Source organism: Girardinichthys multiradiatus, chromosome 19, assembly GCF_021462225.1.
Source record: "Girardinichthys multiradiatus isolate DD_20200921_A chromosome 19, DD_fGirMul_XY1, whole genome shotgun sequence".
Lineage (NCBI taxonomy): Eukaryota > Metazoa > Chordata > Actinopteri > Cyprinodontiformes > Goodeidae > Girardinichthys > Girardinichthys multiradiatus.
In genome coordinates, this window is record NC_061811.1 from 16,847,529 (window position 1) to 16,863,325 (window position 15,797).

Here is a 15,797-nt window from a genome sequence, read left to right on the forward strand (position 1 = left end):
CAAAAAACTGTGGCAGAGGTTCACCCTCCAGCATAACAATGAAGCTAACCACACAGACGGAGCTGCAGTTAAATAGTTAAGATCAACACATATTTGTGTGTTAGAATGGCCTGGCTTAAATCTCCATTGAGAATCTGTGGCAATACTTCAAAAGTGATGTTCACAGACGCTAACCATCTAATCTCACTGAGATTGAAATATATTGCAAAGATAAAAAGTTCTCTGGATGTGCTACGTTGGTACACCTAAAAATCTAGACATAAGCAGTGCGTGTGTATTTGGGTGACTTCTGAAGGCAGTTGTTTATATTGAGTTTTCTTTATAGGTATCAGGGTAAGTAGGGCTGAATACAATTCTGCACGTCAGATTTTTTTTTGCAAAAATATTGTGTCATTTTCCCTCCACCTCCCAATTATGCACTACTTTGTTAGTCTTTAATTGAAAAATAAAATAAAAATACAATGAATTTAGCAGTTGTTACATGACCAAATGGGAAAAGGTTCAAGGGATAATAATGTTTTAGCAAGGCACTGTAGGCACATAATAGTTCAAACTGATACAAAAAATGACAAAACATCCAGACAAGAATAACATTTTCAGTAGTTTTATTGAAAAATGCCTCTTCCGTTTCAGAAATAAATAAGAAAATAAGGCTGCGTGTAAATTCACAAAATGTGCAGTTGAAACAGTTAAACAAAGCAATCCTATATCCATAGTTTTGCCACCAAATCCAAACTGCCTTGACAGAAAAACAAAACCAAAAACTATACTCTGACTTCAGTAAATATACAACATAATCATGCAATTTGACATTTGGTAACACAACAAAAAAAAGAAAAACAAATTTGATTTGTTACAGTTAGTCAGATTACCTCATTGCTTAGAGGCAGCAAAAAAATGGCACAATATTGAAATCGTTGAGCATAAAATTGTTTGTTTTGCAACCAATGAAGGATCTGAAACAGCTTAACATTTTGAAATCGGACTGAAACAATGCAGGCATTTTGTTACTGTCTACGAACACAAATATTGAACTACTTTCTTGGTTTTTCACATGATTAGTGCTTTACAAACTAGAGTCTAATGAACACTCGCAGATATATTACATGCAGACATTGAAGGGACACTTAGCAAGCACACAGGTTTGTAGCAAAGCCTTCTAGTAATCTTGCTATACTTTCTCATGTCAAAAAAAAAAATTATATATATATATATATATATATATATATATATATATATATATATATATATATATATATATAGATAGATAGATAGATGTATGTTCAATAGAGCCAGAGGTATCAAACCCATATGAGTATTAGTTTTGTTCTGTGTACCCTCATTAAAGTGTTTAAGAATTATGTATTCTGAGGAATCCTGTTTGTAGCTATGATGCCAGTCTTCCTGTATTGTCTGATTGTAGTGATCTCTGTCTTCGCTGGCCTCTGGAGTCACCGCGTGACTGTATTGTCTCAAACTCTCCAACTGGCTCCACAGGTATAGACTCTACCTCAGGTGCAGGCTGGTAGCCGATGGCTAAAAGAACATTTGGCCAATTAAAAAAAAAAAAAAAAAAAAAAAACAACAGAGATGTGGCTTCAACAAAGTTTTACATCAACAGTTTTAATATTACACTGTAGACTTAACAAATATCACTATTAGAAACAGAGGTTATTGCCTCATTGAGTACCAAAAAACATTTGAAAATAAAAACAGCTTTAAATTTAATTTTGAACTTTTACAATAAGATTCAACATGATATTTTATATTTAAAAAGTGGTAAAATGACCAGCTTATACCACAACAACATGAACTGGCAGGAGAAACACATTTTTTCACTGAGTTGACCAATGTACACAAATACCATGATGTTTAAAAGAACAAATCAAACATGCTTCAGTCTGGATCAGAGCCTAAAGGCCACTAAAGCGTCATTAACAGGGGTTATGCTGGGTGTAAGTAAGCAGTGGGTTATGAGGCACAAGCTCAATGAAAAGGTTAACATGGTTTTTTCTTATTTTTTTATTAGTAAAATGTCCCGGTTCAGTCATTTACAAGACAAAAAGAAAAAAAAAATGTTTTATTTACACCTCTATGTTATCCTCTTGGTTAGTATTTGTTTTTGGCTGGTGTTTGTACATGCTGCGTCCTTCGTAGAAAATGCTCAGTCTGTGTTTTTGTTTTTGTTTCCCATCGGTTTGTGGTTCAATATGCAAACAGGCCAGCAGGTTGCCATCGCTGTAGTTTGTAGCCGTGACATTGTGTTAGTGCCAGCACACTCCATTTTGTTTCTTTTTTAATTGTTTTTTTTTCCTTCTGTAATGTTAAATATGTTCATGATGATTATTCTTACAAGCCCCAAAGCAACTCGGCAAACATCTCAGAAACAGGATCTCAGAATGTAAGCGGCACAGATGACTTAGTAGATAGTGTACTATGCCAAACCTGAAAATAGTTCAAAAAGGGTGTGAGTTATGAGCATCTTAATTAATGCAATGTAAGTAATCATACATCATCAGCTGACTGCTTTCATGCAACTTTCAGAACTGAACATCAAATGTATGGAGGTATTAAAATGAGCATTTCACAATTTCATGGCTGTGTAATCTGGCCTGTAGTCAGATGTATGGGGTCTCATGCCAAGAGTATCATAATAGCTGGATGCTACGTGAAAGTAGAGAAATGATAAAACACAAAGACCAGGGTATAGTGTACAAAAAACTATATTTATCCTATTATCCCAGCCTATTTTCACATGCACGGGTAGCAAAACTGTATTTTAATTCGGCATGTTGTTTTGGTATTAGAAAAATCAAGGGTTTTACCTAACATTCAGAATGTTCTTACCCTATACAATCACCTTCCCATCTGTGTTATGTGACCTGCTCTGTGCACACAGCCTGAAACACTAGCTATTAAATTTTTTAACTTTCAAATCAGTGCTAACTTTATGAAGCAAAACAACTTTTTCAATAAGTTTTGTCTGTACACATTGAAATGGAAATGTGTTGAAATATGTTGCAAGCCGAATTATCAATGATTCATATCAAAACAGTGAATAAACAAACCAGCATTACCCCAGTACTTCATCAAACTGCTCCGCGTGAAAACATGTTATTGATTTTATTATGTTTATTGACTGGGACATAGACGTAATTGGTTTTGATTAGTATCTTGGACTGAAGAAGCTGGTATCTTTAACACCAACTGTTTCAAAATTTTATTCTGATAATAAATCTCATAATATAATTGTTTTATGCTGTATTTGATCTGTCTAAGAATAAAAAGGTCTGACAGGTAAATATAACATTACGTAACCTAGGGGGATGAAAGGTATGAGAAAAAAAGAGTAGGAACAACCCTCTCAGAAATCTGAGGCCACTCTTAATAATTCCTGGAGTTCCAGTACTGTGCAAATAAGCTATTTTCTCACTAACTCATATTTTTCTTGCTGAGTCAGATCTTCTTATAATCTTGACTTGTCTTTTTTTGAAGATCTTTCCAAGTTTTTCTTTGAACTCTACTTTTAATCTATTTTAATTTAACAGTTTTTAGTCCACCAGCCGCAGAAGTAATTAATAACTACGCATATACGCATATTATTAATGCCACTGTTAGTGATGTGACCATCAGAGGCATAGTTGCTAAGTAGGATGCAGAGATATAATCATAAATTCATACAGTCGTTTGTCCTGGGAATTCATGGTCTTTTACCTGTCACTTCTAGCAGAACAGAGGCTCTTATTTGCGTCAAAGTTATTTTTAAACATTTTACCTTTTGAGTTTATTCTCCTTTGACATTTAATCTGCAAGAACTCTGAAATGTTTTATAGAAGCTAATGATAATTTTCTCAGAAATCTGACTACAAATATATTATACCACTTTACAATAGATTTAGAATAGGCTTCTAAACTAAACGGATGAACCAACCTTGATTCCAAATATGAGAAAACCTACAGAGAATAATTCATGAATCAGATCTTTTAATACTTTTTGACAAACAGCCTGTAACAAAGACGCGTTATTTCCGTGTCTTTGGAATTGATTAAAAATATAAAAAATAACAGTTTGACACATACAAAAGTATGTTAGCACCAGCAAAATGGGTCCCAAATAGCTCTTAGGTGAAGATCTGAGATACAGTTAAGATATCTGTTAAATGTAATTCCTAGATTTATCCTATTTCTTAAAGACATGACTTTCATACACAAGTCATGTGAGGAAACTTCCAAAAATCTTCAGAAATGAAGAAGTACTGATCAGCCACCTAAAAATAAAAATCAAGCCTGTGTCCTTGGAAGCAAAGTAAAATAGGGGTGGATGATTTGCAATTTATTTGAATGTATTTTTCCTGGTCTTTCACTATGAGTCTGAAAGTGACTTGACTTTGTTTAAAAACTAGTAGAAACCTTTACATGAAGACCTCCATACATCATCAATAAAGTATAGCAATGAGTTGTACATTTAATTAGTCTGCATACGTTTTGTCTATTTTCTCAAGTCAAACCATAAAGGATTTAGACAATATCGGATGTACCTGTGTATCCTTGTCCATTGTAAGGAATGCCTACACACTGAGAGGAGTCGCAGTATCCAGGGGGTCCTGGCGGTCCCCTCACACCTGAAATGCCTTGACGGCCTGGAGGCCCACGAGGCCCAGAGGAGCCAGAAGGACCTGGGGGGCCTGTTCTCGACTCTCCTGGTGGCCCTGCAAAAGAGAGTGAGGCCCGTTTAGGAGAAGGTTTCCCCCTGGAGTTCTACTGACATCACCTGTAAACTTTCTGTGGAAATAGTTGGGGTCACGGATCTGCAGCTTTAATTTTTCAACTGCTCAATTAGAAAGCTTGACTAAAAAAAAACAAAAAAAAAGCCAAGATGCAGTCTGGGGCTTAGTGGAGTTACCCCCAGCCCGTCTGTCTAGACAGCACAACTCAGGATGGAATGTTCCCCTCTTTTTTCCTCCTCTCCGCTAAGTGAGTCCATGTGTTGTCAATGAAGCCACCAAGGAAAGCTCATTCTACAACAATCTGAATCTCACCCCCCCACACACACACACACACAGAACTGAGTCATCAGTGTGGACTTCCTCCCACTGGTCCATGGTGTTTTCTCACTTCATTCAGAAAGTCTTCAGTGTATGCTGTTGTGGGACAGACATAAATAAAAGGTTCCTTTTGCTTTGAGATGATCTCCAAAAGGAAAGGATTGAATATCTCTACTAAGGAAAATCTCGTGATGCTTTTAGGAAAACCTTGTTCTAAAAACCTCGTTAAAAGACTTTTCGACATCAGCTTCTCAGTTTCGATTTAGAAAGGACAGAGGTAGTCCATTTAGTTTTGTTCTTGTCAAAAAGAGCACCAATAACTACAGATGTTTAAACAGACATGAGGAGCCATGATAAAGAAATGGCATTACCCCCATAGAAAATAAAAAAAGGGAAATATGTACTGTGGTTGCTCAAATGAAGGTGTTGAATTATACAGACAGTTTGTGCTTTAGTGTGAATAAAACCACGAAGGAAGTTTTATATTACTGACACTGGCTGACTCTAGCTGCTGGATTATAAAATTGAGTGCAGGTGTTTAATCTGATTTCCAATCCAATCCAACTTTATTTATAAAGCACCTTTGCACCACAGCAGACCAAAGTGCTGTATACAAACTAGATTCCAACACATCTCATAATTCAAACAAAAACACAGCTAATTCAAACAAAACACAACACCTTACACAGTGTCAAAAAGCCAAGGAAAACAAGTAGGTCTTAAGATGCGTTTTAAAAACAGACAGTGAAGGGGACTGTCTGAGTTGGAGGGGCAGCTCGTTCCAAAATTTAGGAGCTGCTGTAGCAAACGATCGATCTCCCTTGAGTTTAAGTCTGGTCTTAGGGACCCTCAAGAGCAGTTGATCAGCTGATCTAAGGGAGTGGGAGGGATTATAGGGATGCAGCAGATCAGCCATGTAAGGTGGGGCAAGGCCATTCAAAGATTTAAAAACAAATAAAAGTATTTTAAAATGGATCCTAAAAGGCACAGGCAGCCAGTGGAGTGAAGATAAGATGGGAGAAATGTGCTCATATTTACATGTGCCAGTTAAAAGCCTCGATGCAGCATGTTGGACCCTTTGCAGTTGGGCAATGGAGGACCCACTAACCCCAAGATGAAGTGCATTACAGTAATCCAGCTGGGTGGTAATAAAGGCATGGATCACTGTCTCAAAATGTCTTTTTGAAATAAAGTATTTTATTTTGGCTATCTGCCTCAGATGATAAAAACTCTTTTTAACAATTGACCTGATGTGGTTGTCTAATTTGAGATCAGGATCTACTTCAACTCTCAAATTCCTCACTAACAATTTATAGTATTAAGTCAAGGAACCTAGATTTATAGGGGATTGACCTGCAGTACCTCCAAAAAACTCAAAAAAGTAATTGCCATCCAGGCCTTCAGGTCCTCAAGACACCTAAGAAGTGAGTCTATTGCAAATGAATTTGACTTTTTAAGAGGGACATAGATCTGGCTGTCATCTGCGTAACAATGAAATGATATACCATGCTTTCTGAGAATAGAACCAAGTGGGAGCAAATAAAGAGAAAACAAAAGTGGGCCTAAAATTTAGCCTTGAGGGACTCCACAAAAAAGAGAAGAGGAGGACACTGACCCCTCAAGGCTAACACAGAATGTTCGGTTGGACAGATAGGATCTGAACCGATTTAAGGTAACACCCTTGATTCCCACCCACTGGTCCAAACAAAATAACAGAATGTCATGGTCTACAGTGTCAAAAGCAGTGAACTTGGCCCTGTTTCAAATGATTTTTTTGTTAAAGTTGTTATTCTTGTTCAGAGAACTGGGAATAATATTAAGTGTATTACCTGGAGGTCCAGCTGGGCCTCTTTGTCCTCTAATATCATTTCCTGGAGGTCCTCTTTCTCCTTTCTCTCCTAGTAAACCTGCAAAATTATGAGGAAAATGGATTAGATACTAACACCCTTAACACACCATTCCCCACCATGAAACATGGTGGTGGAAGCAACATGCTGTGGTTCTGAAGATTTAGACATACTTTTTGCTGAATATAAATGGGTAATAAATTTTTGTTGCACAACATTAAAATTGTTAAAGACCACCGCTACAGTCAACATACTCCCATGACTAAAGAAAAGCACCTCTGTCTTTTTTTTTTTTTTTTTTAAAGAAAAGCACCTCTTTCTCCTTGATTTCCGGGTAATCCTGGGCTTCCAGGGAATCCAGATCTCCCAGGCTGTCCAGGCTCTCCTCGGGATCCGGGGTTGCCAGGTGGGCCAGGAGGACCAGGAGGCCCGGGAGTGTTGCTGCGAAATTCGGAGGGAATCTGGTTGAGCAGCCCGTCAACTCTGCTCATCTGGCCTGCAAAAAGGCAGAAGCGATTCAGATGGATTTAATCAGGTTTCCCTTGTCAAGGTCAATTACACTGCCAAAGGCAGTTTAATTGAGATTTATTTGAGATGTAATTGAGACTTTTAGCTCACTGTTCACAAGCTGTTCACAAACTTGTCTGGCAATGGAACGCATCATATTCTGAGATGCAAAGTCTCCCTAGAAATCAAAGATAGCTTAATGAGGACAAGGGTTATTTTCTTATCGGTGAAATGTGTAAAATCTGCATTTGAGTAGATTACATACCCTCTCTCCCTTTTCTCCTTTAAGGCCAGCAGGTCCCTTGTAAACAAAACAATAAAGGCATATTAACCTTTATACATTTTCCTGTTATCGTGTATTTTAATCTTTGTATTTAGTACGTACTGTGCTTCCTGGGTCTCCAGGTTTGCCTGGTTTGCCAGTGATTCCTGGTATACCTGGATTTCCAGGGTTTCCCTAGAAAAAAAAACAAAAAAACAAGTCAAACAAATAATTGGCATCTTTTAATTTTTTAATTTTTTAATTTTTTGTAAATCTAAGGGCAGCATTTAACTCCTGCTTCCATTTAACAGTTGTAAACAAGCTTCAAGTTGGGATTTGTGCTCTGACATCTGCAATGGGGTTAATCAGCTGCCAAGAACAATGGAGTACATGGAAGTGCATGTACACCAACCATCACGCTAATGGCTCCTGTGGCACTCTGGATGCTATAAACCATGTGTGCTCTGTTAACATGATGGCTGGATTAAGTAGATTCAGGCCTCCACAAACCACAGCAAAAGGGAAAATGAGAGATGCATGCATCCTTCTCACAACTGTAGGGGACCCAGTCTGGTTTTTATGTGCTGTTCCAGCAGAGTGAAAATGTGGAGCCAGATGAGCATTTTTTTTTTTTTTTTTTTGCAGATATGCAATATCAGTAAAATAAAGCACTAAGCAATATTTATTTGGCACTTGTAGACACTCACCATGGGCCCTGGTGGGCCTCTGGGTCCAGATGGCCCCTCTTTTCCTGGTGGCCCCTTTTGAAGAAACAACATGCAGTCACATTTGAGTTACAGCTGCTTGGGGAGTATTTTAGTTTAATACATCACTGTCATGATCTAAGTTTGTTTATTTTTTGCCTTAAGTGTGCCTTTTAAGGTTAAGCAGTAGCACCTTTACAGACTTAAATAAATGTGAATGCAGTTAAGCACCAAAAATTTATTCTATCTCATGATCCCAGATAAGACATGATAGTAAAGAGCTCGATCCATCTAAGGGCTTCTGACAGTGTGTGGACTCTATGTAAACGTGGAAACCTTACCCGAGCTCCGTTTGATCCAACTGGACCCAGAGGACCGCGTGGCCCAGGAGGACCCTGGGAAAAAAGACACACACTTCATCAAAATCTGATCATCAAAAACAGTGGACATTTATGTAGCTCCCTAATGCCTCTAAAGGTTTTAGATATGCTGAAAATGTTTGCGCTTTTGTAGTTATTTTGCCAAGGATAACACATTTGGCTTGTAAAAACTGGAAAAAGTCTCCTGTGTCTCATATGGTCATTCTACTTCTACAATAAGCTGCATGGGGTCAATTTCTAGTAAGAAGTTGCCAATGAACTCTGAATGTCACAGAATGGAACTTTCTCCCAAATTTGCTCATCTCAAGCCCAAGCAATGGTGATTTCCTCTCCAGCTGAATGCTGGGAGTTGAACAAATGACATCAGCTGGATAAAATCATCCTTTCAACACATGATTTTTCACCCAATGCAAAACAGGTCCAACTTAACTGCTGACAAAAATTTGAATTTTGGTTGCAATCAAACTTACTTTTTATTCACAAAGTTACACTATCTTTATGCCAATTTATGCATGTCTAAATCACGATCTCCTTCCGTTACAAGGACATTTCATTGCCAGCTGTAACATGACTGTTCTTTATTTAAATTAAAGGCATCTCTTTTCTTTTACCGTTTGTCACGCAAGAGGATGACTTAAGAGCATGGGTCCCCCTAATTGTTGGCATGATAAAGCCCCCTAAACTCATTGTGGTTTCAGTCTGATTGTTGGACTGAATTCACATTCCTCCATGAACGCTGCACTATATGGATAGTTTCTAGTTTCCAGATCATTAACCACAAATGAGTAAAAAGTCCTTACTTGCAGACCAGTAATGCCTGAATCTCCACGATCTCCCTTAGGTCCTGGGCGACCCTGAGGAAGCAGGAAGAGGAAAAGAGAGGATTAAACTCAGGTCTTTAATCATTGCTTTACCTATCCATTTGCTCTGTGTTTGTGATTGATGGCATATTTTCACAAGAAGAGAAAAAAAATGACAAAGCTGTCTGGATGTCTGGCTGGAAGAAGAGAGGAGTGTGATGTGTTTTGACGTCAGTTATAAATCCCACTGAGTACTGATGTGCAGCAGAGATTGTATCAAGCATTCTTAACCAATCAGAAGGTAGTCAGTGATTCTGCAAATGGCACAGTCAACAATACCCAATTTACTGCTAACATTGTTTGTCTGCAGACTCGGTTCAAATTAGCTTACAGGTTCTCCAGGCCGAGAAAGTCCTGTAGGGCCTTGTGGACCTGGTGGTCCCATCGCGCCTGGGATTCCTGGCTCACCACGTGGACCCATTTGACCCTACAGCATGACACAAATCATCAGCAATGTGTTAGAAAACCACTATATTTGGAAAGAGAGGTACAATCAAACCTAATTTGACTTGCATCTACGCTGACAGACAACACATTTTTTAACAGTGACAATTTTGGGACATGGACCTTAAAAATATTTTACATGGGCTACCTTGAAATTTACTGTGGGGAAATATATATTTAACTGTTTTCAGATGTGTGCACTGTCCAAGAAGAGCAGCAGTTAAACTTTAAGAGGCTGACCTCTGAAATCGTTTTCTTTATTTTCTTATTGTTACAGATATTCTAGACTTACAGTGCTTTGCAAAAGTATCAACAGAGCTTGAACTTTTATACATTCTGTCATGATACAACCACAAGCTTCAAACATTTCATTTTGATTTTATGTGACAGAACAACACAAAATACTGCATGATTATAAGGTGGAAGGGAAATGATACATTTTAAAAATGCTTTACAAAATGCTTTACAAAGATAAATCTGAAAACTGTAGCATGCATATGTATTCAACACCTAGATTTAATACTTTGTAAAACCACCTTTTACTCTTATTACAGCTGCAAGTGTTTCGGAGCATGTCTCTACCAGCTTTGTACATCTAGAAACTGAAATGCTTGCCCGTTCTTGTTTTTTTTAAATGGTCCTAGCTCAGTCAGATTCAACGAATAGGAATCTGAGAGGGATTTCGAATTCATACCCAAAACTCCCATTAATATTTAGGCATGGGCCATTCCAACACATTAATATGGTTTGATTTAAACCATTCTATTGTATCTCTGGCTGCATGTTTTGGGTTATAGTCCATTTGGAAGATGAATTTCTAGCTTATTCTTAGTCAATAATTCTGGTAAATATTGCAGTGACAATATTAGTTGCAATATATACCTATTTTCTTCTTTCCTCTCTTTCTCATCTATGCTTCCATCACTCTGTGACCTTTAGCATTTTAGGCAATGTCATTTGGGTCCAGTGTGAGCATCTGCTGCCATGAGACTGGTCATACTGGTGAAATATTGCATTAGCATGTAAAATACAAGTTACATAACAGTTGGAAAATATTAGCCAACAGTTATTGCACTCCAAACAGTCCTTTGGGATATACATATTGCACACAATGATACTGCGATGATGATATGTTTACAAATGCAGCCTTACTTTTCAGTAACGGCCAGATTTGTGGAGTGCACAGCTAACAGTCATGTTGACAGATTTCTGTAGCTTCTCCAGAGTTGCCATGTTCCTCTTGGCTGCATGAGATATTGTTTATTGGCCGAACCCTGCTTTAAATGTCTCCACAACTCTGTTGTGTGTGTTGGTCTTCATGATGCTGAACTAATTTTCTTTAGCAAACCTTACCAAAAACAGGCCTTACCAAAACAGCTGAATTTCCACTGAGACTAACATTCACACAGATTGACTTTATTTACCAAATAAAATACTGTGAAAAAGTTCAATAGGTATGATTACTTTTACACAGCACTGTAAAAAGCAAACCCTGTCACAATAGTAGGATAGTACCCCGTAGTAGCAATTTTCAACATGCTTTAAGAGATGTAAAGTTGAACTCACAGGGTTGCCACTTTGTCCTCTATCTCCTCGAGGTCCTTTAGTACCTGGGCTGCCCTGGAAAAAGTGTAGTGCCAGATACATAAAGTTAGCGTAACGTAAGCAGATTCTAAAGCCCTAAAACCCCAGGCATTAAGGTTTTCTTGCCTAAGTGAGTTTACTGAGTGCACATATTGCAGACTGTTGTTTTACCGTGAAGCATTTTTCTCTTGACACTCATCCCTGAACACTCATTTCTTTGCAAGAGGCTAGTCTCACTCTCTGTACTGCTTTCTCCAGATGGAGAAAAAAAAAGGAATATGCAACAAACATGCTCAACTGCGTATAAGTTCAAACTGTGCAGCAAACCTGCAACTCTAGTGGAGAACAGTATGGCTTTATCATCATCTACAAAACATCTAAGACTTCTGAGAAACTTTTATCAGGCAAGGACAGACAAAAAGCAGTGATAGGGAGGTTTACCGAAGGTCCAGGAGGCCCCTGGGGGCCAATGCTGTCCTGTGTACAAGTACAGGAGTGGGGAAGGGAAGGACACTTGGCTTCATCTCGCTGGAAGAAAAAAAGAAGATGCAGAGATTTAATGTACATGCTCACTTTATTTTTATTATGCTCCATTTATAAACGTTTTGATACCTGAGGACATTTCCTGGCAAACTAAAGTATACAAGGAGGAAATTGATTTCATTACTTTATCCTGGAAATTTCTGTTTTTTCCTTTGTTAGGGATTTATAAAAGATGAGACAGTTTTAAAACCCAGCAAATGTAAGAATAGAACAATGAAAGGGTGACTGGGACAAGCAAAATGGGGGTCTAGGAGCAAAATGCTGCAGCTGCAGATCCCTTCCACATTTCTTGATTGGAGTTCTTAAACATAATGGGTTACGTAATTTTCCAGTCATTGATGTGATGTATTAATATCTGAAGCAAATTACACATGAATTGCTTGTAATTGCCTGAATGTGGAAGCACCCTGTATTTCCAACAGAACATAAATGAATGTTATTTACTGTCTGCTACGTGAGCCAAAGGAGGACTTGTTTTTATGCAACTAAGAATCATGCTTCAAATTGTCAAATTACCAGAATTACCAAGAATACAAGGTTCGTTCGAGTTAAGTTGAGATGTTTTCCTTTAAACAGATTTAGTGATGCACAAAGAAATAGTGTGGTGTCGGAATTGGCCAATTGTCCGCTTGATTGCCCCTGACTGGTGGCTGGCTGGTCAGAAACTTAAAAAGCTGATCTTTTTTCCCCATCAGTGAATACACCATAATAAAGCTACTAAATCAAATTGACAACAACTCTCTTCAAAGAGGAAGTTGTTACTGAGTGAAGACTATTTCCTGTAGCTGTTTTCTGTATCAGATGCCTGTTTAAAATGAAGTCAGCGGAAAAAAGCTATTCAAAAGGAAACTTTATTTTCTACAACATGTTTAGATAGGTCTGTGGTTCTATCAAGTTATGTGAGAGAGCAAGACTTTCCGCAGACAACAGGAAGGCTGAAGGAAGCAGATGAAAGTTGCTGTTTTATCCTTTGAAACTTTCACCCACTGTCTGTCATTTAGCATGCTGGATTTAGAAACGTCAGATTTTTTAGTAATCTCAGAGTTAATGGTCTAAGTTCTCGAGAGGGAGAGGCTAATGACAATCTAAAATGTGAAGTCTATCATATGTCTTTGTTTAAAATAGTACAAAATGTTAAAATGATTGAAATAGTATCAGCAGAGGTGGCATGTATATGCAGGCTACTAATCCTTGACAAAATGGTATCGGCAGGTCAAATCAGAAATTGGACACAAATTGCATTTGTATCTATTTTATTTTATTTTCATTAGGCAACCACATACCTGCACAAATGATGTAAAATTAACCAACTTTCCTAGAAGCAAGATTAGTATTTCACAAAGAATTTGAGAAATTCTAATATCCATCTCATTCCTATTTTCAATAGTTTGAGCATCTAAAATAACACTTACTGTGGCTGGCAGCTCACAGCATTTGTCTCGGCTGATCCAGCTCAAGCTGCAGACAATATCGAACATCTGGAGCTGGAACTAGGAGATACAAGAAGAGGGAGAAACACATTAAAGTTTGCTTTAAATAATTCCTATTTATAATAAAAAAGCATACAGTTGAAAAAATGCAATAGGATCCTGGGAGAACTAGGAGATTTTAGATGTTCATTGTTTTGAACACTGTGAGATCCTCTTCCAGATGTCACATGCATGTTTAACAAGTTTGGCTTCTTTTGCTCTTACTGTTGCTGAGGCCTTCTTTGAACCTGACGTCTTGACCATCTTGCCAAGCACTTCGTAGCCCTCCAGTGTAATGTTGTTGGCCTCCTTGATTGGTTTCTCTGCCACCTCTTGGCAGTCCACAGTGAGTTTGACTTTTTCTGGTGAGATGGTAATGTGGATCTGGAAGAGAGAGAAGGTGGAGAGGGGAAAGCTTTCAACAAAACATCCTTGTCTTTATGAAATTCTACCTGTGCCAAACTTATTGATGCACAATTGTTTGGCAAAATGTACGAAGGATATTGGAAATTTAAAAAAAGATGGTGCTGGGACTCATTTGTATTTTGAAAACACATGCTTGTACTCCAAAAGAGTAAAATGAGGTCTTATAGTTACTGTGTTCCACTTAGTTTGGAGAGCTTAGAGGTGTTAAGTCTTTAAAACACTTTGTTAAGTACATATGAAATTACCCTGAAGTGGTTATGGATCTGGCAAAAGATTGACATTTAATGCCTCTAGAATATCCCGGACAATTAAAAAAACTATGCAACAGTTGGCTTTCCTTCTTCAGATTGTGTATATATAGCGACAGAGCAATAAAGTGCCAAATTCTTATATTTTCTCTGTATAGACACCCGATCCACACATCTTGAAACAATATCTTCTGCGGCTCGCCATAAGAAGTCCTACACTTTCCATACTTTTCCCTTTGCAGTTGCAAATTTTCCCCCGCTTGAAAGTCAAACGATCTTTTTATGTCAGGAAAAAGCCAGCTACCATTTCTTTCTACAAAGCTATACCAGCCACAAACCAGGCCATAGTTCCTGGCAACCATTCACAAAATTACAGTCTACTTCCTTGGAACCAGAATAAACTATTTGGTGGACCACAAAGGGGAAAGGGGTGCCATTTATTCCAGGGTCCTGGCCTAAATGTAAATCGCAATGCTCTTTAGGGTTCACCAAAACAATTTAGGATAGTACACTGGCATGAATTATGAATATGTATATAACTGCTTGTATATACAACCTCACTGACCAAAGTAAACTCTAGGAAAATCAGTAGAAAGTAAAGCTTTGGGAATACTAGCCTCAGATTGACCAAAACTCCCTCAAGTGATGGTTGTTGTGAGATGGTCCCACTGTAACAAAGTGTTGACACATCTTAATGAATTGTTAACAATCTATTTTGTTGCTTCAGTTCTCTACATGCTGACCCCAACTCAACTTTAACTGATTTTAAATCTTTGTATGATTCCGAACAGATAGGATTATAGAGTTCTTGGCTCCATCTTTACTGTTCTGACATCTATTACAATCCCAGACCTTGAAAGACACAGTTTTAATTTCATTAATGCACTATGACTATGAACTATTTTGTTTCTGTCTACTCTATGAAAATAAAAAATACCAAGTTTGTGTTTTCTGGAATGAAACGCAGTAAACAAAGACAATCGATTCTCATTTACATTGACATTAAAACTGTGCTTTGACCAATCCTGAAACTCAAAGTCATCATATCTGTTCTTTCTAAAGGGAGGTTTCTCTTTGTACACGCAAAGGATGAAGAAAAAAGTACAGCTGGATTTCCGATATTCTTGGCTTGCACTGTTTTGCTGTAAGTTTCAAATCAGCAAAGTGTGGGAGTGCAACAAGGGTCATTTCTAGGGCCATGTTATTTAACATCTACACCAATGATCTCACATCTATATGTACAATTGATGTAATAACGTATGCCCATGATACTCTGTTGTATAGCAATGCATTCAAGGAAATGCATCATGTGGCTTAATGGTTCCTTTCTTAGTGTAATGCCTAGATAACACATTATAGGATTTACAAATCCTGAAAGTGAAAACACACCAATATGCAAATGCAATTTGCATATTGGTGTGTTTTCTGGTGATATACCTGAGATGGAAACAGCCACAGTGAACACAAACATTTGTGTT

General features: G+C 37.8%; 1 protein-coding gene across 4 annotated transcripts in view; it reads right to left on the minus strand.

Annotated features, from left to right (window-relative positions):
* Positions 1–588: 588 nt before the first annotated feature.
* Positions 589–15,797, minus strand: part of col12a1a (collagen, type XII, alpha 1a) — a 77,187-nt gene continuing 61,978 nt past the window's right edge. For 3 of the 4 annotated variants that reach the window (XM_047345680.1, XM_047345679.1, XM_047345677.1), the window contains 15 exons: positions 13,871–14,029; positions 13,589–13,666; positions 12,075–12,161; positions 11,616–11,669; positions 9,937–10,032; positions 9,546–9,599; positions 8,707–8,760; positions 8,369–8,422; positions 7,785–7,856; positions 7,665–7,700; positions 7,511–7,577; positions 7,206–7,388; positions 6,875–6,952; positions 4,539–4,709; positions 589–1,536 (listed from right to left, as the gene is read on the minus strand). In XM_047345680.1, coding sequence (XP_047201636.1) covers positions 1,388–1,536; positions 4,539–4,709; positions 6,875–6,952; positions 7,206–7,388; positions 7,511–7,577; positions 7,665–7,700; positions 7,785–7,856; positions 8,369–8,422; positions 8,707–8,760; positions 9,546–9,599; positions 9,937–10,032; positions 11,616–11,669; positions 12,075–12,161; positions 13,589–13,666; positions 13,871–14,029 — 1,392 coding nt within the window. In that variant the 3' untranslated portion in view covers positions 589–1,387. Of the gene's footprint in view, positions 1,537–1,597; positions 2,446–4,538; positions 4,710–6,874; positions 6,953–7,205; positions 7,389–7,510; positions 7,578–7,664; positions 7,701–7,784; positions 7,857–8,368; positions 8,423–8,706; positions 8,761–9,545; positions 9,600–9,936; positions 10,033–11,615; positions 11,670–12,074; positions 12,162–13,588; positions 13,667–13,870; positions 14,030–15,797 lie in introns of those variants that run through there. The other variant, XM_047345678.1, reaches the window with a different exon arrangement.